This window comes from Acanthopagrus latus, chromosome 15 (assembly GCF_904848185.1).
Source record: "Acanthopagrus latus isolate v.2019 chromosome 15, fAcaLat1.1, whole genome shotgun sequence".
In the NCBI taxonomy this organism is placed as follows: Eukaryota; Metazoa; Chordata; class Actinopteri; order Spariformes; family Sparidae; genus Acanthopagrus; species Acanthopagrus latus.
The window spans coordinates 21104362-21128682 of record NC_051053.1 but is presented as its reverse complement, the minus strand read 5'-3'; the positions used below and the strand labels follow the sequence as shown (position 1 = coordinate 21128682).

At 42.6% G+C, this 24321-nt stretch overlaps 2 protein-coding genes across 6 annotated transcripts in view; both read right to left on the bottom strand.

Moving 5' to 3' along the window:
* The window catches only part of klf5a (Kruppel-like factor 5a), an 11225-nt gene extending 6420 nt beyond the window's left edge, over positions 1-4805 (bottom strand). Inside the window, exons 1-4 of one of the 4 annotated variants that reach the window (XM_037124643.1) lie at positions 4610-4805; positions 3692-3909; positions 1420-2596; positions 63-122 (exon numbers count right to left, since the gene is read on the bottom strand). In XM_037124643.1, the coding sequence (XP_036980538.1) occupies positions 63-122; positions 1420-2596; positions 3692-3847 (1393 nt within the window). In that variant the 5' untranslated portion in view covers positions 3848-3909; positions 4610-4805. Of the gene's footprint in view, positions 1-62; positions 123-1419; positions 2597-2760; positions 3571-3691; positions 4322-4609 lie in introns of those variants that run through there. The other 3 variants (XM_037124645.1, XM_037124642.1, XM_037124644.1) reach the window with 3 other exon arrangements.
* Positions 4806-5925: 1120 nt separating this feature from the next.
* pibf1 (progesterone immunomodulatory binding factor 1) lies at positions 5926-24285 on the bottom strand. Of its 2 annotated transcripts, XM_037123347.1 has the most exons (19): positions 24115-24285; positions 23700-23985; positions 23449-23549; positions 22234-22432; positions 21991-22110; positions 21044-21177; positions 20508-20616; positions 20272-20391; positions 20103-20164; positions 19823-19948; positions 19451-19549; positions 15038-15203; positions 12810-12960; positions 12399-12489; positions 11510-11612; positions 9405-9535; positions 8112-8196; positions 6368-6547; positions 5926-6129 (listed from the first exon to the last, which is right to left on the bottom strand). In XM_037123347.1, exons 2-19 carry the CDS (start codon positions 23964-23966, stop codon positions 6076-6078), a joined length of 2298 nt encoding a protein of 765 aa, XP_036979242.1. In that variant the 5' UTR covers positions 23967-23985; positions 24115-24285; the 3' UTR covers positions 5926-6075. The 2 variants fall into 2 exon arrangements, with proteins under 2 accessions (XP_036979242.1, XP_036979241.1); XM_037123346.1 differs by having other exon boundaries at positions 23700-24284.
* Positions 24286-24321: the final 36 nt, after the last annotated feature.

The window sequence follows — 24321 nt, the reverse complement described above, 5'->3', positions numbered from 1 at the left end:
AGAGTCGCTTTTTCGACGGGTCCAGTTTAAAACAGTGGCATTAATTTGGAGGAATGTCTTACCCGTGTGAGTCCTGAGGTGAGCTTTCAGATGGGACGACTTGGTGTAGACCTTCTTGCAGCCTGACGAGATAAACAGAGACAGAAGACTCAATCCAGACAGTTCAAGTGTCAGATATGTATTCACCCAATAAACCGAGCTGCGGTATGCAAGAAATGTGAGCTAATGAAGAGCAGAAGCCGTTCGGAGTGAGAGGGAGAGTAAATGTTTGTTTGTACTTTTTTTTTTTTTTTTTTTGCTGTGTTAAAAGAGTAGACCCACTTTCTGCTAAAACTGTCTAAATTTGGTGCATTTACAAAGAAATTCATCCAACCACACGCTGCTAATCGCACCGACTGCTGCCTTGTGGTAAACATCTGTTTACTGCACCTGTTACTTTGCCTTCAAAGTCGAGATATTTTAAGTTCAGGATTATAAAAAACCTTTTTGCACGACGTTACAAGCATGCAGATTACAATGTCAAAAAGGTCGTTAGGGTGTTGAATGATTTACAATCACATTTAAATGAGGAAATGATAGAATTCCGTGTCTTGCGCAGACAGTGAGCAGCTGCAGCACTGTGACTAACAGACACTGGGGCAGAGTGTGGATCCGTCCTCGTGTGGATACGATGAATCTGCTTCATCTGACTTTAAAGAAGTTAGACATGTGTGAACACGCCGCAGAAGCCTCCACTTAAGCCCATATTACACGCTGCCATAGGCTAGTTGACATTACATGTCCTACAAGTAGCTGCACATCGCACAGCTCCAGTCTGTGTGCGCGCGTGTGTGTGTGTTTGTGTGGCCAAAAATCTCAAGCAGTCTGAGCTGTGACTGTATGCAAATGTGTCTGAAGAAAAGGTCAAGGGATTTAAGTTTAACATCTATCTAATTAACACGCACATGCGCACACACGCATACACACACACACACACACACACAGGTTTACTCCACAGTCATACCAGCGATGACTTTAAAGCCACAACAACGCGTGGGAGCTGACGGATGAGAGTGCAGAGCCATTTGAGGTCTGACAGTAAATGCAAAGCAGTTTTTGAATCAGACAGTTAATTGAAAGGTAGTGACTGATGATCTGCACTGCCAAAATATTTTAATTCCAGTGCAGCGTGTGCTCTGCTGTGAGTGCAGCGTGTATTGTGACTCATCGGCCTGGAAAGTAATTCAAAACACAACATGTAATTTGTTAAAAAATGTACGAGTGTCTTAAAATAAGGCAGTTTTGTTTTCCTACAGCTGACCTTGAATGGTCAGATGTTCACCTCACCACAGCACAGAGTCAAAATAAACACACAAACAACAGTGACAAGAATCAGCATGCGCACACAAAGCAACTGTGGGCCGGCGTTATTGATCTAACCTGGGTAATCACAGTGGTGGATGCGTCTTTTCTCCAAGTCTGGGTTGTTCCTCCGGTTGTAGCGGACAGGCACGGTGGTCTGAGCTGGGGTTGGGGCTGGAGACGCTGCAGGGGCTTGAGGAAGGCCTGAGGCCTGGCCTGGGACCGGCGTGGGACCCGTCGTGAGCGGCAGGGCCAGACTACCTGGTCCCGGGCCGGGACCGAGTCCAGGGGTGCCGCCTGCCAACTTGGAGGCGATGGTGGCTGCGTATGAAGGAGGAGGGGACATGGTGTGGAGCAGCTCCTTCTGTCTGTCTGGGCTGCCTGGCTCCGAGCTGGGCGGAGAGGGCGGCAGGTAGGGCACCTGCTGCTGGAGGAAATGAGGGTGCGCCTGAGCGTGAGGATGCGTGTACGCTCCTCCACCCAGGCCGCAGTAGACAGGCTTGGCCGTCTGCTCCTGCTGAGATGCAGAGGAAGCCACCGGCAGCTCATGGAAAGGTGCGTGGATAGTGGAAGTGGAAGTGTGTTGTATCTGCTGCTGCTGCTGTTGCTGATGATGATGATGATGATGATGATGATGATGATGATGCTGATGCTGACCCTCCATACCATTGCCATGGTGATGGTCCAAGCCGGAGTTTAGCAGCTGAAACAGCGAGCCGCCGTTGTCGTGGTGGTGGAGGGCGTGCTGCTCGAACGGCGATGACATTTCCTGCTTGACAAACACCTCTGGCACCGAATCGCGGCCGCCACCCGACTGGCTGAAAACACTGGTGAAGTCCGGTAACCCTGTTAGCGTCATGTTTATGGCTGAGCTTTCCATGGCAACGCCGCCGTGGCCGTGGCCAGATGTGCCGCAGCTACTGGTGGGCGTAGCGCTGGGGCAGTGCAGCTGCAGGTTGGGGGAGAAACACGGGGAGGCAGATTCTGTTTTGATTTGGGTTAGACCTGTGTGGCTCTGCTGCTGCTGCTGCTGCTGCTGAGGGGGCCGCGCATGCTGACACAAGCCCATCCTCAGGTAGGCGGCGTCGGGGAGGTAAAGATTCATGTTGAGGGTGTAGGGAGCCCCGCTGTGGTCGTCGGTGAAGAAGCTATCCATAACAGACGCGCTGTCTCTCTGTGACTTCTGCTGGCTATCTGCAGGATGTGGAAGGTGAAGAGACTGCGGGGAGAGATACCTGTCCATCTCACACTTTGCCTGTCGGGGGTGAAACACAGACCATAAAGTTTAGAAACACAACCGTGAAAGAAAACTTTCGGACTTTGGCAAGCGCTTCCTCATGAGCAAACCACAAAACTATTCTGAGGTGTTATTTTAAGAGGACAAAGGTTTGATAGGAGAGTCACCGCGAAAACATTTACCATGTAGTCATCAATAGGCGCTTGCAAAATTCCCTCTCTGCCTGCAAGGCTGAACTCAAACACCCATCAGCTGCGGGGGCCAACAGTTGAGGTATCAGGCCGTGTTCTGGTGCAGATAAACAACCAGACCTCACTATCTCTCACAATCCAGAGAGAGAGAAACACAAGATATTCACAGACGGAAGGCGGGCGGTGAGCGATCAAACCGGAGCAAAGGCAGGTGAACAACTTTGCATCAAACTAACCCTCGTTTGCATTCAGCGTTGGGGGCAGGGGGGGGTCTGATTCCTGTGAAATCTCAAGGATCTAACTGGTGCAAAAAAGTTAAGAGGAGCCCTGCAGCAGAGGATGAAACAGCAACATGAAAGGGAATGGGGAAACACCCATGTCTCCCTGTCCGCTGCTGCAGCAGCAGCAGCAGCAGCAGTAGTCTGGGGATGGGCTGCTATTTCTAGGCTCCTGATCCGACCAGCTGTTATACACACACACACAGACACACACACACAACTCTCATCTCTGCTGCACAAGTTTCCTGCTCACTGAGGGGGACAGAGTTGCCGGGACCTTTCTGCCCGGTAGCTGGAGTCAGTTGTCGTCAGCGTGGTATGATGGTACAAGAAGGAGGAGGAGGAGGGGGGACGCCGACAACTGGTGACCAACTGGCTGGCACGGATAGAAAACATGCGGTGAATGCAGGCGGAGCAGCTCGGGGGGATCTCGCGTCCAGCTGGTCCCCGAGCCTCGCACACAAAAAAGTGCCGATCAACATCCCGCAGCAAAAAACAAACGGAGGGGGACTCGATCGAGAAATTCGAAAAGGGCCAAGGGGGGAAAAAAAAACACCCAAACACAAACCTGGATTCTAGCACCGATCCGCCACGCCCATTCAATAAAACACATCAGTGGTAGTGTGCGTAAAGTCTCTCCTAACCTGAGTGTAGTCGCTCGCTCCAGCCTTGTCCGTCATCTTGCAGTCCAAGCCGAACAACGCCGACTCCTCCAGGGGGAATCCAGCGGGCACGGTCGCCTTCTGCAGCGGGTAGAAGGGATCCTCCTGGCCGCCGCTCATCGTGAGTGTCGCGGCCATGAAGCTTTTTTTTTTTTTTTTTTTTTTTTTTCCGCCGCAGCACCGCAAACGATCCGCTCGTCCTGTTTATGCAAAAAAAAAAGAGGGGAAAAAAAGAAAAAAGGAGGATGAGGATGCTGCTGCTGCTGCCGCTTCTGCTGCTGCTACACGGGGAGAAGAGGAAGGAGAAGAGCCGACGGGGTGTAGTTGCGTGTGTTGGGATTATTAATTAATGTGCGCCTGTCTGCTACATCTCCTTCCACTTGTTTCATCCCCTCCACCGGCCCACAGACACTTTTCTATCTCCCGTTCAAGGGCGGGGCGGCCCGGGGTAAATACAGCACATGCACCGCCCACAACCCTTTAAAAAGGCTTTGATCATTCATTCACTGGCCACCGCCCTGCGCGCCATCTAAATACATTAACAACACTGTCGTAAAGCGCGCGCGCACACACACAACCAGAGAGGCAGTGAAGGTTAAACTCACACACCATCCTTTTTATATACATGTTTCTTTTTTTTTCTTTTTATGACAAAACAAATGTAAAGCCGGAATGAGGTGAAGATTTCATAGGAATTAATCATCATCAATTTCTAGAAATTACACCACATGTATCTAAATAACTCGCTGTTAAAGGAATAGTCCAGATATTTATGTTGTATTACATTAAAGGGGGTTACATGTTAAAGGAGAAGTTCACCCACAAATGAGAATCTAGTCATCTATCCATCCAGCTATCCAGTATTTTCTACTTCTTGATACTTTAAATCAATGTACTGACATTTGGGTTACTGCCCTTCTTCTATTATACTATCATTTGCGATCCAGCAGAAAGTTCTTGTTGTCATTTTCCATGTCTCCATGATTCTCTTTTACTACATTTCAGAGACAGATCTCACCTACTACTCCACTGCAGCTGCATGTAGTTTGATAGATTACCTCCAGTGATGTCACACAGTGGTTCAGTTGCATTGTGGGCAATGTGGGCGCCAGGTTTTGAAACAGAAAAAGTTGTTGCGGATTAGAAATAGTGATATCTCTGGTGCTGCCGTATGGATTTTGATCTTTTTTTGTTTAAACTGTCCATAATCAGTCCAACAATGTCGCTTGGGGAAACTGAATCACACATAATGCATCTTAGCCACCAAGTGACATCCTTGGAGCCAGAAAACAGTTGCTTTTTACAATTTTCTTATCACGTTTGCTGTAGTACTCCCTCTCACCTGTAAACACACTTTAATTGTTAATAAAGTTGGTTGACTTTTTGACTTATGTGGCTCAAAAATCCAACAACACCAGATCCTACACTTCAAATAATTAGAGTCTCTCATCAGATCTTTAAACGCCCGCTTCTTTCCATTCTCACATCCAAGTTTTCTGCCTCAAGTTACAGCCGAGATATTTTATTTCTCCAAACATTTGGAAGAACTCCTCCACAGAAAACATTATTGAACGAGGTGTAGCAGCACTTGGCCGTCAGACGGAAACTGGACTTCGGATGGAAAATTGGTGCAGTGCCATTTTAATGTGATAGCAGGGGATTATGAACTCCTGTCAGCTCAAGTCAGTATTATTTGCATACCACAAAATCCCATGTTTATAACGGGAAATACCTTGTGCAACATACTTCAGAGTATGTGAAAAATAGTGTGATAGGCATTGTCATGTCATGTTCTATCTATCTTCATATAACGGGAAAAGAATGTGGCGTACAGGAGGCAAAAAATGATCGACCCGCTTCAACACAGTCCTCTGGTCGAGCTTAATATGACACCGATAACAGGCAGGATCTGAAATGATGAAGGTATGCCCACTATGTCTATATTTAAAGCCAAAGGAGATTCAGCCTAGGCAAATCACAGTTCCTGCAATGGTGTTTCTCTGTAGCCACCAGTATCTGCAAACCTGGAAAAGATGAGGAAATAATGATAGACAGACCTAATAAAACAGGCCACTGCCAAGAAAGAGGAATTTTTGGGCAGACAGTTAGCGAGGAATGTGTACCCGGTGGAAGGTAATACTCTGGTTTTGGACCAGTACGCAGAGAATTTATCCTCTCTGAACAACATGAGACCAACAAAACACTCGGACACCTGCAACAGTTTCTGCTTTTGTATTTCAAAATTTGTCAAAAACATGAAAAGAAGTTAAGTTAAGCATCAAAAAAACCATACAGTTGATAAAACACAAGACTGTTACAGCCCCTGAGTGATGATGGATAGCACCAGTAGTGACACAAAGTCTTGTTTATTTGGGTTTCTGCTTCAGCTTTTGGTACCAATCTGGGCCCTCTTTATTGGTCTGTAAATGAAAGAGACAGAGAGGAAAAATTATGGTTAGAAAAGTGTGAATTCAAGGAAATATTCTTCAACGTGCCTTAATTCAGCCGACTGCAATGAAAAGCTCAAATGAAACTAAATGACAAAAAAGTCGTTTATCATTCCCTGCGAAACCAACGGGCTCCTTTGTCTGAACTTCTGTCCAGGCAGGTTATGGCGGTGTGACTCATAAAAGGGTGTTGGCCAAGTCAGACACTTACAAACACAGTGGGCTTGGGTTTGCTTGGCGACTCTTCTTCTGTGGTCCTGTTGATCCGTTTGGACTGCTGTTTTCCTGCACCGGAGGTCTTGATACCAGTTTTATCCGTTTCCAACAGGTTCAGAGCGTCTCCCTGTCTGGACTGCATGCTGATCAGAACCTGCTTCATCACCGCCAACTCCTGCAGGATCATATGGTTTATAAAAATATGGACATGGAGACAAAGGTGAAACAATAAACACGAAACTTTATGAAAAATACGTGCAAGTTCAAAAGGCCTGAAATCTCAAATAATTCACCAGGTGTTATTGAAAATATTTGTCATAATCCCAGATCAGCCTTTTGTCAAACATTTGCTTTAAAATGAACATTTTAAATAATTTGTATTGCTGCTCTCTGATGACACGTTTGTCCTGCGACACAAGCAACCACAGCTGAACTCCTGAAGTCCAACTATGGGACGACTTGTAATAAGCTCAACAAGCTCAAGGGTCCGCAGGGGTGGCAGCAGGGCAGAGGGGAGGACTCTGGGCCATTTCACGGTTCTATTTATCACCCCTGAGGACATGAGCCCTGGCATGTCGCACACACGCACGCACTCAGAAACACACACACAAATGCGCACGAACCCTGGTGGCATCCCAAACAGCCAGGCTGAGGAACAGCTGTCTATGACAGGGCACATACTTCATACAGCAAACGGCTGGCTCGGGGTGACACACTAGCGCATACGAGCACGCGCAATCTTGAAGGAAGCGTTGCAACATAGTGCAATAACTTTTCTGGTGCGTCTCTAAGAGCCAGTTTATTTAAAGTCTTTAAAGTAGAGCAGCAAAGATTAGTTTATTTAGCTTTTAGGCGATCAACAGAAAATGTATATGCAACAATTTTCAATGATTAACTAATCATTTATCATTTTTAAACAAAACAAAACATAACATGTTTAAACTTGTAAATGTTACAGTAAGTGTCCTCTCCTTGTCTTAAACTTTAATCAAATATTGAATGGTTTTGAACTGTTGGTTAGTCAAAAGAAGACATTAAATCATAACATCATCTTCTACAATTTTCTGAAGTTTTATGGAATAAACATTTCATTGAAAGATTAATGAAAAAGTTCAAACGTTTTTGTATTATAAAGAAACAGCAGGCAGGTAAAGGTGAAAAAGTTGCAGAACTTGTTGACTTTGTGTTTCCACAGAGACAAAGGTTACAGCCCAGGCTAGCAGATAAAGCATCAATAGCACTATGACCTTATCAAACATAGACAATGGCCAGGTGCTGCAACAAGGTGGTTTTACAACTAAATCTTTATTTTCAAAGGAAGGTTTTGTTAGAATTTTTTGTTTCTTAGCATTTTAAACAGTCAAATATATTGGAATTGAATAGCGGATAGTAAATGAAGTTGTCCTAGCCAGTGGTCTTTGTCCACATAATGCTGGTGGTGCACTTTGAAGCGCTGGGATGAAGCACTTGTGCACTGACAGAACAAAAAATGCTGCACGTGGGTCTATCTTGATAACTGCTGCTGGATGATGACACTGTTGTGTTGCTTTTCCATATGCTTTTTTCTTCTTTTTGACATCTTTGAGTGCTGAACTTAGGATGCTTGCCCTCAAACCTTGTATAGACGGTGACCTTAATACATCACGGAAAACAGCAACAACAACAACAACAACAAACACACGTATTCCTAACAAAGAAATTAACAAACACCTAACAGCGAACATCATCGTCATGTGTACCTCTCGATGGTTGAGGAGTCGCTCCAGATCTGCAGCCATGTTGTTTTTCACCTGCTGCAGAGCAGTTCGTTCTTTCCTCAGAGAGCTGGAGGTTACATCCAAGACCAGAAAGATCAGATTATGAGCTTATAGAAAAACATTGCTATATCCTATGAGTCATAACCTCAATAGATCATATTCACTGTTAATTAGGATGAGTTTTATTTTGTTTTAAAGTGGGTTCAGTTCAGGTTAGTGTAAACACAGGATCAGATGTGAAGGTAGACTAGAATCTGTCATTTGAATATTGCTTCATTTGTGTGACTGTGTTTAAATGACGTTTACTAGCACAGTGAGAATAAATCACTGGTATAGCCTTAAACAGTGGAACAATAAATCAAAAATCAGTCATGCATTTCGGAAATATACCAAATCAGTTGCGTGTTAAAAACATGTTTATTTGGCTTGTATCATGTGAGAAAAACTCTCCACAGTACTGTCAAAATGTTTTTTTCCTAAGGCTGTGGAACATTCAAGCAGGAGCTTGTAATGGGGGAGCTTTAAAGCAAATCATCTTGCAAATCTTGAGACAACAGCCTGGTGGCTTCAGCACTAAGGACTCTGGAAAAAAAATGTAAACTCGTTGGTCTTACAGCCAGTGTGTTTTGAATATCAGCAAACAAACTGTGAATAGAATTAATGCTGAAGACGGAGAGAGTGGATGCACACAAAGTGAGCATCTGGTGAGCTGTGTCTCCGCTGTTAAACAGGAAAACTTCAATATTTCTGTCAGATGGGAAGGTTTAAGAGGCTTCAAAGCATTTTAAAGGATTTTTCCATCCTCCTGCTCGCCCCAGGTGAGAGCCCAGTGGTAGTGAGCAGCAAGAGAAAACCTGCCTGTCTGTCAGTTTGCATATTTCTCAGGTTAAAATACAGTGGGGGAAGCAATGATGGGGGGTGGGGGGTGGGTCAGCGCCAGATTGTGCTGATGTGAAACAATCAATTTATTGAGAATAGACAAACACATAGACACATGCAGGTTTTGCAAAAGACAGAATGAGTGAGGTGTGAGAGGGCAAAAAAGGCAGATAGGTATAAAGCAGTGACGCCCAAAGGCAGGGAGGTGTGGCAGGCTGCCATGATGAGTAAATTACAAGATAAAAAATGTAACGAATGAAAACTACACAAAGAGTTTGGCAAGCAGAACAGAAGGCTTAATTGGCTTCAATTAAATAATATGTTGATTATCAGTTTAGTTCTGTTCCTTCTTGCACAGAAAGACATGTATCCTCTCTGTGACTGTATGTTCTGTACCTGACATCGTCTTCAAGCGAGGTGACACGTTCCTTCAGCGTGCTGATCTGTGCATCCCGTTGTCTCACCGTCTCAATCAGGTAGCTATAGGGCTGGTGCGTCTGCTGTAGCAGCTGGTTGGCTGCCAACAACTGAGGAACAACATATGCATGTACAGAACTGAGTAATTACAGCAATGAATACTTCAAGTACACACTGTCGGGGTTAGCTCGGGTTGCATTTTTTTTCTTTCCAACTTGAGAAGTTCACCTGAGCATCAGGTAGGCGCTGGTTCACGTGACTCGTACGAGAGTTGCGTATGTTGCAACAGCAAGAGCTAAACGTGTGTCACAACATAAAACAGTACATGACTTCACTGGTAAATGCTGAGGTAAACTGTCAAGAAATTATTCCACATAAAGCTGTCTTCTCATGCGGTTAAAGGTGCTATTTTTAAGAAAAGCTGATTTGTGAGTCTTATTCCCAACTTGTCAAATACTGACACTTTGAGATTATAGGACATCCCATCCCAAAGAGTCAGTTTCCTTTCCCTTTCATACCTATAATATTATAAAACAGTGCATTTCTTCCAATATTTGTGAATGAGCCTTCAAGCAACAACCACAACCATGATTGTATCTTATCTCCGATGTCATCAGGGTCGGCTTGAGTGCCCATAAATGTGAGTTTTTATGATGACTTATCCAAGTCGCATCCTTTTTATTAATAGTAGTACACTTTAAAGTTCAAGCTATAGAGAGGGAACGCAATGAAAATTCACAATCTTAACTAGATTACAAGAAAAGCACCTTTACAGAGTTTAGATGATCCGTCATGTAGGAGTCTGCATGTATGGCTCAGTCAGTATTAAACTTAATCTGCGACACAATAGATAAAGTTAGGGTGTTACTCATTAAACCACTTTTACAGCCAGCCAGCAGTGAGTAGATCTGGGTGGGAGGGGAAGGACAATAGTTAGTTAGTCAGGGCATCTGTGTGGGTGGTAAGTGGTTAACACCCATGCTTTTCTTGGTGATTAAAAAGCATAATATTTCACCCTTTCCTTTCATACTGCATGAGAAATGAGTATTCCAGACGAGTGCCAGTCAATCACAGCTGACAGCTGAAAAGCAGGCTTATTTAGTCTGAAATCTGCCCGGCCCCTCTTGCACAATCCTCCACTCTCATTGAGATTATAATAAGGAGTGGGGGGCTAAGAAGCACGCACACTGGCTGCCAGAGCCCTCACTCTCATACTTTCAATCCTTACTGGATGATTTTTAGCGTCAGAGTGCGAGTAGAAGACAGTTCTCATGTAGTCACGCACAGACGAAATACACACACCCAATATTAAAGGCTCAGTGTTGCACACACATGCACATGGTGTGCCAAACACAACAAAAGCCTTAATGACTGGTGTGGTGAGTTGTTAGGAGAGTGAAGAGCCGTCACGGTTTTTGGCACTGTTTCCCACTGTGTCAACAAGTGTGACAGGTACTAAGACTTGAACTTCTCGTTCTTCTCATATAAGGTCTGCCGCCTCTGTTCTCAAACAACCTGTCATTTTCCAGACGCGGCTTCAGAGGTAGACTCAGTGATCTGGCGGGACTATTGTTACCTTGGGACACTTCAGGGGGAAAAAAAGCAAAAGAGACTCTCTTCAACGAGTCCTGGAATGGGTTTGATGATCTATTTGATGCCTCACAAGCTGCTCAATTCATTTCTTCTATCAGAGTCATCCGAAGGAGTCTGTCATTTAGATGACCTCTCTCCATTGACTTTCACATCAAAGTGACGAGAAATTGTGTATGAGGGCAAATGGAAGTTGATGAGAGCGGAGATACCGAGCTTGGCTCTGTGATAACGGCTCTGTTGTGTCATCAGAAAGGTAAAAGCCAACTGAAATAAATCATAACGCATTGGATAGAAACTGTGGCGTAACCATAATCTGAGATGCTCTAGGAGATTTGAGATGGTGGGAAAACAACTGTGTGGAGCAGGAACTAACTTGCAGAGCTTAAGGTTTAAAACAAATTTACATGAAATTAAACTTAATCTCATTAATGATGATCCCCAGGCAGCTACAAACCTGATTGTTGTGCGTGTGCCTGCGTGTGCGTGTTTACCTCATCAGATAACTGTCCTGACTGTGACTTGTGTCTCTCCAGCTCTCTCCTCAGTGACGTGTTCTGCCTCTCGAGCTGCAGCACCCTACGGGCCAGGTGAACGCTGCACGACAGCCACACAAACACAAACACAGCTTTGGAAATTCCGAAACATGTCAGCAACAACAAGTTCACACTGGCGTATTACTTCTACATTGTTTACCCTACACTTTATGTTACCAACGGATGCGATCAATTTGAGACTTGCATCAAAGATTAAGTGCGGAGTAAGAACTACAACCTGATAATTGTTGCCATTTAGAGACAAATCTAGACTGAACATGTACCTTGAAGACACTGTGGAATGGATTTTAATAACATGAGGTAGCTGATAGCAATGCATACTGCCTTTAAATGTACCCTTTATACGTACCCTGTGGTGTTTTTGTACATAAAGACAAACAATGCACACAACACAGGCACAACACATGCCATAACACTGAACGCAATTATATGCTACTGAGGGGGTGGTGATGAATATCTACACTTGATGGTGGTAATACAATGTAAAAGGTAGAACTTCTCAAATAAAAAAAGGAGAATAATGATGGCCACTCTTCTACTAATTGCTACAACATAGAGAGAAGATGGCCAATATCCAAGAATCTTTGTTGAAAACTTTCAAAAAATTAAATTATTAACAGAATGTGAAGAAGTTTTGTCGTAATGATATAGTAATGTTTTATGGAGATAGCACAGATACTGAATTTAACATGCTAACAAGCTATGTAGAATAGATAACATGCATTCTTAATGTTGTTATCCCCATATATTTTAAATGATATTAGATGCACAAATTACATATATAATGTGCCTTTCGATTAAATGTGGTGTGTGTCATTTACTGTACCTCTGTTTTAGTCTTCTTTTGGCCGTGGTGGGGACGTTGGCTCCGTAGCCATATGAGAACAGAACTCTCTCTGCCTCCTCTTCATTCTCAACTGGCAACAGATAAATACAACAAATTAATACTGTATAAACTTCTCCAGGACCATCATCAATAATGTTCTGTTTTTAACCAACCACTGTCTCATCTACTATCACGTCCTTTACAGCTCATCAGTAGAAAATACATATTTTTCCATCATTGTTCGCTCCCTACATATTAATCCAACAGTGTTATCTTTCAGTTTTATTACAGTTATTCTCTGATGCCAGACACAAATATTTGAAAAAAATCAGTGCTAGTCTGTGCTCTATCTGACTTAACAGTAATGTGAGTAATGTCATGGGTACTATACAGCCAATGCTACACTCTTACTTTCAGCAGCCTGCATGGTGACTTGGTCCAACTCCTGCTCAAGCTTTTCATAGGTCTCCAGCCGAGATGCCTGCTCGGCATTCTGAGCCTGCAGCTCCGCCGATCGCTTCTCTGATGACGTCTGCAGCCTGTAAAACTCCTGGGTCAGGAGCTGACGCACAGGAGGAGAAAGACAGAAGCAGATGAGGAGCATTTTTTTCTGCGGCTAGAAAAATGATCACTCTGAGGAATAATATTAATGTAAATGTCAGATTAGATTAGATTCTGGTGTCATTATTCCATAATTGAGAACAAAACAAAGTGCTATTCAACAACTAAATTTACTGAAATGTGCACTTCGGTACCATTCATCACTCTTTCTTTCCTACACATTTACAAGCACAGACTAAAACATTCACAAAGAGAGACAAGGGAGAAGAAAAACAAAAAAAATATTTCAATGGAAGGACTTTTATCCCAGACTGGCTTTAAACCTCACTGTCATGAAGAACTGGAACCAAATCAAAGCTTAATAACACACTTCACTCTCAAAAACTAGCTTTCAATTCACTTTGGATCATCTGCCTTTCTTCCTCCTTCTATAATCATGTGCAATGCGTGATTACACTCTTGCAGGCCGGACAGGGTTATATACAGGTCAAGAGGTGGACCTCAGCTAAGTGCATTTAGACATCAAGAACAATCTGCACTCAATTAACTTCTTGTATAAATGGGTGTGCTACAGAGATAAGAATGGAGCCACTGGACCAGCACACTAAGATAGATATATACCTGACAGTGGAACATTAATTTTTAAGTTCTGTGTAGAAGAGCAGTGATTTTAAGCAGTTGTGAATTCTTAGTTGCAGTATTTCATGTGATGTAGGAAGCTTTACTGCTTTCTGGCTTTCACAATGTTGATGAAGAGTTGTGCAGCACAGTGATACTTTGATTTAAAGGGGTCATATTATGCTAATTTTCAGGTTCATACTTTTATTTGGGGGTCCTAGTAGAATAGGTTTACATACTTTAATTAAAAAAAGAAACACATTATTTTTCACATATGGTGCATTACTGCTGCACCTCTTTTCACACTGTGTATTGAACGCTCGTCTTAGCTACGGAGATATGTCGCCTCTGTTGAAATCTTTGGTGGGAGCGGCACATGCGCATTACTTAACTGGCAGGATGTAGCCAATCAGAGGCAGAGTAGGGCAGGTCATGCCGAACAAGGTAGTGTGATCTAAAATAATGCTGCTACGTCAGTAGCAAATGTACTGTATGTCTGCTGGCTGACTGGAGTGTATATATATATATATTTTATAATAAATATATAAAAATATATATGTATATAATGACTGTTACTTAGTGACCCATATAAGTTACAGAAGTAAAGGCTCGACTCCAAACCAGGTGTTTCAGGCAGTACAGGAGCAGTGTTTTCTGTGGGAGAGAGTAACTTGCTTTGGAGTGGACTTTGGGCTTTTTAACTTTGAAAACTTTTAAATTCACACAAATGCTACGTAACACAGCATTTGTGTACCCCCCCAAACCTCTTTAAGAAACAGACGAGGCAACAGTCTATAAATCTGAACATGAGTCATTTTGTTATTCACAATATTGCATCATTATGTCTAATTAATAAGTCATCAACAACATGACTGAACATGAGTGAAGACTTCTAAATATGTCGTGACGATGTCTAATTATTTAATTTGTCATCAATACCATGACTGAACATGACTGAAGAGCTACAAAACAAGCAAATGTTCAAGGTGATATCCTCGTTTCTTTTCCAGTTAGATTGATTATTGCATACTTTGGACAGCATTTACAGACAAAAATTTGAGCACTTTCAAGGCACTTCAACCAAAATTTCTAGATTCTCGAAATCTCCATCATCACATATAATATTTCAGGGAGTAAATTCAAATTCAAGCATACTCAGAAACTCAAAAAACATATTGGTTAAAACTGAGCATTTTCTACACTTTCAAGACTTTGTAGAAACCCTGTCAAAAACGGTTGCAAATAAAAATAAGGCGAAGAGGGATTTCTGAATCTCCTCTAAATTTGACCTGTTAATTCAAGCTGTCTAGACTTCAAACCAAGCAGTGACATTAATTGACTGAAATCAAATCATGAGAGCAGAGAAAAAGACTGCACTATGATCGACTGGTAACTGGATACACTCGTGTAGGGCAACAGGTAAAATATTTTATCCTTTTTGTCTTTGGGGTTTAGAGTACCTCCAGTTTCTTCTGCTGTTTCTCACACTCCACCTGGCACTGAGCCAGGGCCTTATCCGTCTCTTCTTTGACCATGTGAGCGCGCTCGGCGTCAAAGGCATGCAGCTTGGCCTGGTTGGACAGTTCCGCTACCCTGCTGTCAGTACCCAGCTGGAGCTGACGAAACCTGCGGAGACGAGGAGATGAATATGCATGTAGTAGGTGTATTAAGGAGATAATGTGTTTGTGTGCATCTCACCCACAGAGGGTAAAACTCAGCTCTGGGCATGCCTGGTGGTTTCAAACAAATGTTGCAATGTCCTACTTCACATGGATACAATTACCTTTGATGATAATGCACATGATAACATGTTCGTTTTAGAAATTGGCAAGGAAGCAACTTTGTTGCGTGCCTTTGCGCAATGAAATTTTTTTATTATGACGAGTTTTTTTCATGTTAACAGCCTGGCAGCAACAGTGTTACAGTAAGCCACCAAGCAGGAAAGCAAGGTCTTAAATCATCGGGTTACAGAAGAGTATTTCTCAACGATGCTCGCAGCGATGTTTGGTCTTGTTTGATCAATGAATGTAGTTGGCAGCTACAGAAAGGTGTTCCTACTTAAGAGTTTGGTAATTAGGAGAGAAGATAGAACATATTCTACAGTTTCTGAAATTCAGGTCATCAAGTGCAAGTGATGCACTGTGTGAGAGCTCACCCATCCACATGCACTTATGTGTCCTAAGTGCATGTGGATGGGCGAGCTCGCACACATAGTTGGAAAATGAAGCAGGGTTTGTTCAATCATTCATTTTTAAGGTGCATTATTTATTTAGAGCATTTTCTTTTAATTCAATGCCTATTTGTATAAGTACAACTATGTAGCATAAACTAATGCCACGCACCAACACATTTATAGCAATACATATTTCTCTCATTACATTAAATCATATCTTATTGGGCTATAAACAACCAAAAGTATGTTTGGTGATAGCATCCTACAGGAGGGTGCAAAATTAAACCAAAACACAAAAAAGTTTCACGTTTCAAAAATGTGTCAGCTGTCGGTAAGTAGACTTGGAATCCTATACAACCTGACCGAGCCAATACAGAACTTTTTTTTTTTGTGGTTCAAATTTCAAGCAGTTTCAGTTTTTGAAACCCTGAAAATACCACATTAAATTCAAGTGTTTTTAAGGAGTTCCAGCAACCATATGAACTCTGTGGTAGAAGCACCTTACCCATTCTTAAATTGAGTGTCATCACAGTAAAAAAATATATATATATTTTAAAGACATCAATTTTTTGCTCTGGGAAATTACGGGGGGCATTTTTCATAAGTCTTAGATTTATGGACAAAACAATTATCAGATGAAAAAAAAACACATGACTTGAAAACGGAGATCATCATTTGCAACGGCTCGGGCAATGGTTTTAGAGCCCGGTGGCCTTCTTCAAGCAGCTTTCACACACTCTCACAGAGACTCTATTAAACCATGGAGGTTGGTTGGATAATATTAATAACTCCCGATTACAGCTGGCCTGATAGGATTTCATCATCCATGGAGCGCAGGCCTGAGCTGTGTGCTCACGGTGACAGACATGTACACTTGGTCGACATTTTACGCCTTCTTTTATTTTAATGGCTGCTGCAATCTGGACTCAAAGAAGAAAAATGTTCCTAAAAAATCCATTTTACTTTTCTAGAGGGGTGCAGTAACCCATGATCTCTCTCTGTCCTTTTAAATGCCAATTTTTAGCTGGAATATTTACAGCTACAGCAGCACCTGACTCGGGGGTTCCCAAAGGGGATTTCATCACAACAAGTTTATGTCTGCTAGAGAGGTGATAATGGAAAACTGTACTCAATACTCTGTTTTTGACAAGTTAATCACCATAACTGGCCTTTTAGACATCATTCTGACACGAGTTTAGTGATTCAAGCTGGCCCTCTTTGCTACAACCATCCGACGCCATTTCAAGCTTGTCCGCCTCATTCTTTGCCCCAAAAATAGGGGCATGCATGGGGTTAGGGGTTAAGGGCTTGTGACTAGCATCTGTCGTTGCTGGCTTGCGATGCGAGGCAGAGGGAATGTGATCGCAAAAGAGAGAGTGCAAGGGAGAGTGAAGTGTGTGTGTGAGTGAGTGTATGGAAAGACCAACAGCTGGTGGCTTGGATCTAGAGAAATGATTGGCATGTAGTAGTAACCCAGGACAGGGACACTACTGCTGCTGCTGTTGCTGCTGCTGTTGCTGTCTGTGTGTCAGAGTATGTCTGTCATTTCAGATACAAAATGAGTTTGAAAATAAGAAATGCTGATAATTATTGAAACAATGTAACTTAAGATACACTGTGAACATATTGCTCTACATAATTCCTTTCATAAAAGACAGATATGTATGTATGCAGCACAAAAAACAGGATAGTTTGTTAAGGAGGCTTACTGAAAAGCTTCTTTCAATGAGGAGAAAATGCAGGCTTAAAGTATGTGTGTGCGTGTGTGTGTGTGTGTGTGTGCAGGGATCACTATATATCTGTTGCAATTTCCACGCAAGATTTGAAACTTCCCGCAAGGCCATGACCCAGAGGCACCTTACAAGACTACACTGAGATGGGCATTGTTGCCTAAAGCAAAGACATGAACCAAAAACTTGGACACAAATCACTTAAAGTCTGTTTAAAATTGGAAATGACTAAAAAGCACGATCTGTCCAAACAATGACCAACAGCAAAACTCTAAGTTTAGCCAACTCTGTCAATGCAAAAGCTTTGTCAAGAACAAGAAAGGGATTGCAGAAAGTAGGGAAGCATTTTTTAAAATTTGTTTAAGGAGACTTCCTCAGTATGTAAATTATCTGCAGTACTACACAGTGACCTGTCTCTCAGTCTGCATTCAACCTGCACTGAAACTATTTCACTCCCGCGAGGAAGGCAACCGGGCCAGCAACACCAGTTGGTACTTGAGTGAACTTTGACTTCCCATTTGACCTTCTGACCCCTCAGTTACAGCAAAGCCTATATGTGATCTTTAGTACGAGACAGATCACAGCCACCAAAGTCCCGCCGCACCCACAACATTCGCTAATGACAGACTGCTGCTGGCTCGCACATCAGCTTTGAAGCAAGAACAAGCTCACAGCTTCCAAGAAAATACTGATACTTCAGCCTACACAAATGTATGTCACTATTAGGCACAGTAACCCACTGCTGATAGGCCAATAAAGACATGGAATGAATTTGAAATATGAGGCGATTAACCGGGACAATTAAATATTTTACTGACTGCCCCAAGCTTAACACTCAAACATTTGCCCTCAGCTGAAGTTCCTTAGGAAGTGACCTACATTTGATTGCCGCAGTGGAGTAAATTTTAGCTCCTAAAAAGATCACAGGAGCTGCCGAACATAGTGATGTTTGCTAAAATGCTACATCATGTCATACATGACCCATGGCTAAATCCTTCCAAAGAACTAGTGAATACTGAGAAGTAAAACAAGAGGAGGAACGTATATGTGTATGGTCGTCATTGTGTACTTAGCTCCCACTTTAAACCATGTTCAAAGGATAGTTCACCAAAACCATGTGAAAAATGAGTAACCAAATATGGCTCACTTTGCTTCAAAGGAAGAAGCTGTTCAGAGACCTGGAAACAGCTGGAGAAACTGTTTTTTTTTCTGTGCACTTTGCTCAACCTGGATGCCTGGTATAAAATGTAGAAACTGATGAAATATCAGCACAGTATTGGACTTTATAAAAAATATAAATAACTGTCAAAAGGAACATTAAAACAGAGTGGAGGGCAGTAAATTGCTGTTGCAGCATCTATTCTGCCTGAGAAGAAGAATAAAGAGCAGCATTTTTGTAATATTATTATCACAACCGCAGGCAGCGCTTGCATAATGTAATATTTCCCCATGAATAGTTTGCAATTCATCTACTGTTGGTGTCATACAAATGGTTTTAGACACGCTAAAAAAAAAACCCACATACTGTAAAGAATTTCAGACGCAGCCAGGAGCTGAGCTGAGCTAATGCTAAAGTTAAAAATGCCAAGCAAACAATCACCAACATGGTGAGAGAAACCCAGTTATGTCCTACAACAATTTCGAATGTTGGACATGCTTCTTTGTTCATGTACAAGGGTTCAGCACTCCACAAACAAGCAAAGCAATGTGCACAGGTGTGCTTAAGTCAGCTGCGGCTGATGCAGGGGGCCTGGCTATCAGGCTATCAAACACAGTGCAGTCTTTGCTTTTTAAATAACCATTATTTGGTTGATCCCCTTAAAAAGTACTGAGTTAGGTATCCAAACCTACTCTCAAATATCTGGAAAAAAAGGATCAAAAGTAAAACTCAATGAGCTGCACTTAATAAAGGTCTTAAGGAGCCTTGATTCAATTCATCATGTGTTCATGTGTGTGATGCGAAAACTCACTGTTCCAGCAGTTGGTCATATCTGGACTGAGAGTCTCTCTCAGCAGCCACCGCTCTGTCCTTCTCCAGCACCGCATTGTCTCTGGCCTCACGCAAGTTCCTGGTCAAATTCACACACACAGTTAACAACACCTCTACAAAGGGATCCGCATGTCGTGTTATGTCAAACATAGCAGAAGTTATGTTGGCATTTCCTATTGTAATGCTGCTGTGAAGTATCTGCGGTGAGAGTCTTCCTCTGTTCTTTCTTCATGATTGGTTAGCTTGATAATAATTTGTATGGCATGTTAACAAAATGCGGAACTTGGTTTGAAAAGCACCCTTTGATATTTTTTTTTAGTATAGTTTGTTATCAACAATTACAGACTGATACCTGTTCTCCCTTTCATACATCTCCCTGGAGGTCCTCTGCAGGTTGTCTATCTCTTGCCTGGTCTTCAACCTGATGTTCTCCAACTCCTCTCTCAACTTGGTCTCATACTCTGACTTATAGCGGTCCCTGTAGCAGAGGGAAACATTTGTAGACACAGTTATGGCAGATGAAACCATCAATGTCAAAATGTTTGATTGAAATGATTTCCACAGACATTCTCTGGCACAGTAAAAACACTAGTATCAGAATTTTAGCTGTTGTAAAAACAGTAAGGCCTAACCTGGAGGCTAAATATTTCTCATAGGCATCCTCTCTGGCTTTCTTGGTGTCTTCTAATTGTACCTGTACCACAGAGACAAGAAGTGAAAGCATGTTAGAGGATTCCTTCGGGTTACAGTGTCTTTTGTATCAGATGAGCCTAAGTCTAAGAGCTGATTAACTGCACGGACCTGCAGCCTCTCCAGACGGTCTTCTTCATGTGCACAGCGGACACTCAGCTCCATGTTCTGCCTGTGTAGGTACTCCTTGTCTTTCTGCAGGAGAGTCACTGACTGTTGCAATGTCGCCATCTGGTGGACAAGAGTCGAAAAATGAGTAATTATTACAGAACATACCACTCCCAAAAAGACTTATGAAAAGGCCAAGTATATGTTTATATGACGGTGTGCAGGTATGTGTGAAGCACCTCTTTGCTGAGTGTGTTCCTCTCTCTTGTCAGTGCAGTGTGAGTCAACTCTAGTGTCTCAAATCTCCGTGTTAACTCCTTCAGTTCTGCTTCAAAGTTGTCACGCTCACTATAAACCACAGCAAAAACGGTTGACAGACAATCAAGATTAAATATCATAACGAGAATCTGTTTCAAATGTTCACCATGTCACACATCAGGTAGCAGTTGATACTGTTATAACAATCTGGTCTTAAAATAAAACATTTATTAATGTTACCCAAAACTAAAATCACTAATACCCAAAAATAAGCTGCAAGTTGCTACCAGATGCTCCCCGTCCAAACTATACAAAGTATTTCAAATGAATGTGAGGACACAAAAGCAGCCATTATCCTGATCTGATTCTCTGAATATTGTCCGCAGTTCACATGTGAAAGGGGCTTGTTTTTTACTGCTCTGGAGATGTTGGCTTGGTCCCATTTCAAGTGCTCCCCTCCTTCTATGTGCACAGTCTACAAAACTGAACTGTAACCACTGTTACACTGAGCACTCACCGTTTGATGGTTGGGTAGTTCTCTCTGCGATAGTCTCCTTCTTGGATCTGCTGTTTGGTATCGGCCAGTTCAAGGGTCAGTCTCTGGCTCCTCAGCTCCAGCTCAGCACGTAGCCGCCGCTCCTCCTCATAGCTCTGTGGATACACAGAATAGACAACACTTGCATTACACAAATTATTCGTATTATTAGATAAGCTAATAAAAATGCCACAATAAAATTCCCTACAAAATAAGCATAATAAGCAAATAAGCGAATTATCATTAAGTCTCCAAGTGTCTCATGTTTGCAAAGATAAAACTCTCTATGCAATTACACCACAAACAGCCAGTACTTGGATTCATGCTATTTTTGCCAAATACTGACCCTGCCCTCAACATGTTGCATCGTTATGTCATCAATGAGCCGTTTATGCCTGCAGGGCCACTGCTGACTATAGATTAACTGGATGTTTTTTTGGTAAATCACACCACTCCGAACGCTGCAGGCAGTGAAAAGGATCATTTCGAGCTAGTACATTACAGACACAGAGCAGGTTTAAGGGAGCTCACATCACGTGTCTTCCCCTCTTTCACACATTGTTAAAAGGTAAATGAACCTCCTGACCCTGTCTGCATTCATCATGACTATGAATATGTGACTCAGCCTGGAGGACCGAGTTTTTGTTTGAACTGAATGTGCACTTCACAGTTGGAAAGAAAGAAATCAAAAGCAACAATGCAACTGAACACATATTTACGTGTGCTCACAAACACGTGAAAAGTAGACAAAAGGTAGTGCATTGCTAAAACAGGTTCAACAGTGTGCTTATTTCAACTTTACTCACCACACATGTATGATCTGAACAGAGAAGAAAACAAAAATGCTAAAAATTCAAAACATGTTATGTCATACAGTATGATTAATGCGACCTAGAGTTGTTGTGGGTGTAGAAGCTTGTGTGTGGTACCTCCATTAAAGCCTTCATCTGGGTTCTGTTTGTATCCAGATCCTCAGTCAAACAGCCTCTTTTCACACTGAGCTCAGCCAGCTGAGCCCGCAGAGGAGTTACCACCTCATAGAAACGCATCTAAACACAGCACAAACAGAGAAAAAAGGTTACCGGTGGTACAGGTTACCACTGTATTAAAATTAACGGGGTTCAACAAGGTGGAGTAGTGTAGAGGTTTAGGAGGAGCTCCCCCGTACTTACAGCTACATACTCCTGTATGGAGATTTTGTCGTCTGGCAGGTTGCGGAGCTCCTGGTACCTGTCCTGTGAGATGTCTAGATCCCTGAGAGACCTCCGCAGCTCTCCAGCCTTCTCACACAGCTGTCTGTTGGTCTCCTCCAGCTGCTGCTGCCTGAGCAGGATGGCCTCCATCTCTTGCTTACGCAGAACCTGCTGCTTCCTGGTGGGCATAATCACATAAACAATAAGATAGTTAACACAGGTAGAGTTATGCTTGTTAAAATCTGTCGCGTTTCAAGTTTATAAATATCTTCTAGCTCTGCCTTCTTTAGTGTGTATGTTTCTGTTGGGTTTTACTTGGAATTCGCTGAGATGTAAAGCTGCAACAATTAAACAATTTCTTGTCAACTCTAAAATGTATTGCCAACTATTTTTGACATTTAATTAATCAGTTTGCGTAATTCCAGAAGTAGTGAAATGTCATGAAAAGAGGTGTGTCTGATTTGTCCCATTTAGTGATACAATTCAGCATTTGTTTGGAGTCACTGGGTCACGTGACATGGAAGCTAAAAAATGTAGTCAAAAGAGCTGTGTCTTATTTGTCCTATCTATAATACAATTCAGCATTGGTTTGGAGTCACTTGGCCAAGCTATTGAGAAATAACTGCTGAATTTTTTTTAAAATATTAATATAACGTAGAAGAAGCAGCTAAATAGCTATGTTTCATGTGACCTGTGGAGTAATACATTTTGATAATGATTTAAAGTCAATGAATCACATGACATGGAAGGTAATTAAAAGAAGTGCTACATTTTTATAATAAATATTCATATAAAATAGAAGAAGACGTAGAATTAAATCAAAACATGTTTTTCTTGTTTTTCCCATTTAGCAATATAATTCGGCATTGGTTTGGAGTCACTGGGTCACATGACATGGAAGCAATTGAATAAATAATAACACATTAACAATCAAGTCATAATATTCACTAAATCATCAAGTCAGCATGAAGAAAAATTACATGTTTTTGTGTAAATCAAACAAACAACAGGATACTTTATTGATGGTCCCTAGGTCAGCCTCCAGCGCAGCCTGAGGTTTTGGGAGGGGAGCTGACCGTCCCCCTGCTGCCAACACTGGGTTAACTGAGTAAGAGGCGCCGCTGGGTGTCTCCATAGTGAATGTCTGTCCAAAAACGTACCGAAAGATAACTTCTCCTACATCTCTTTCCTCACCTGTTCTCCTCTTGAGCTAGTTTCAGCTGGCTGTCCAGTCTCAGGGCAAACACTTGTTTCTGATGTAGAGCATCATTCAGCCTCTCCTCCAGCTCCTCAATCTGAAATATGAAAATACAAGCACAGAAGCAGTTACAGGACTATTACTGCAACAAAAATATGTCTGGAAATGATACGTATCGCTCATAAAGCTACAATGTGAGATGAACGGTATGCATATGAACATCTTTCCTCTGACTCTTCTCCTCTACCTTGGACATATGGTCGGCCTTCATGTTGTCTATGATCAGGTTTTTCTGAGAAAGCTCGATCTTCAGCAGCTGGAGGTTGTGCAGCAGCTCCTTCCTCTCGATCAGCTGGCGGGTCACCTTCTGGGAGCCGTCCCGCTGCTCGTCGGACGAGGACACATCCTCGGTGGTGGGCACGGTCGTCTCCAGACTGATGTCCTCCGACTCCAGGTCCAGGGAGCTGGAGACGTTGGCAGCTGTCGGCCTCAGCTGTTGCTTCTTGGGAGGCATTCTGTTTAGTTTTTTGGTCCTGAATTAGCAGGAAGAATTAGCCAGTTACTTTAAGGGTGATTAGGCATGAGAAAAGCAGCCAGGTTAGGTCACGCTGGGTTAAGAGTTCACAGACATCGCGATATTTGATACTTTAACGCTAGCTTACAGCAGTGAAAAGTAAAAACAAATCCTTAACGGCCACCGGAGCGCTATATCGTCTTCAAAAAAAGTCTACGGGTGTACTCATATTAAAGAAAATGTCATGTTAGCTCTTAATAGAGCACACGGAGAGTTGTTCTTGTTTTCAACGGTCCCGCTCCTAGCCGCCTGCTAGCCGCCAACGGTTTGTCTCCGCTGGTGCTGCCGCTCCTTC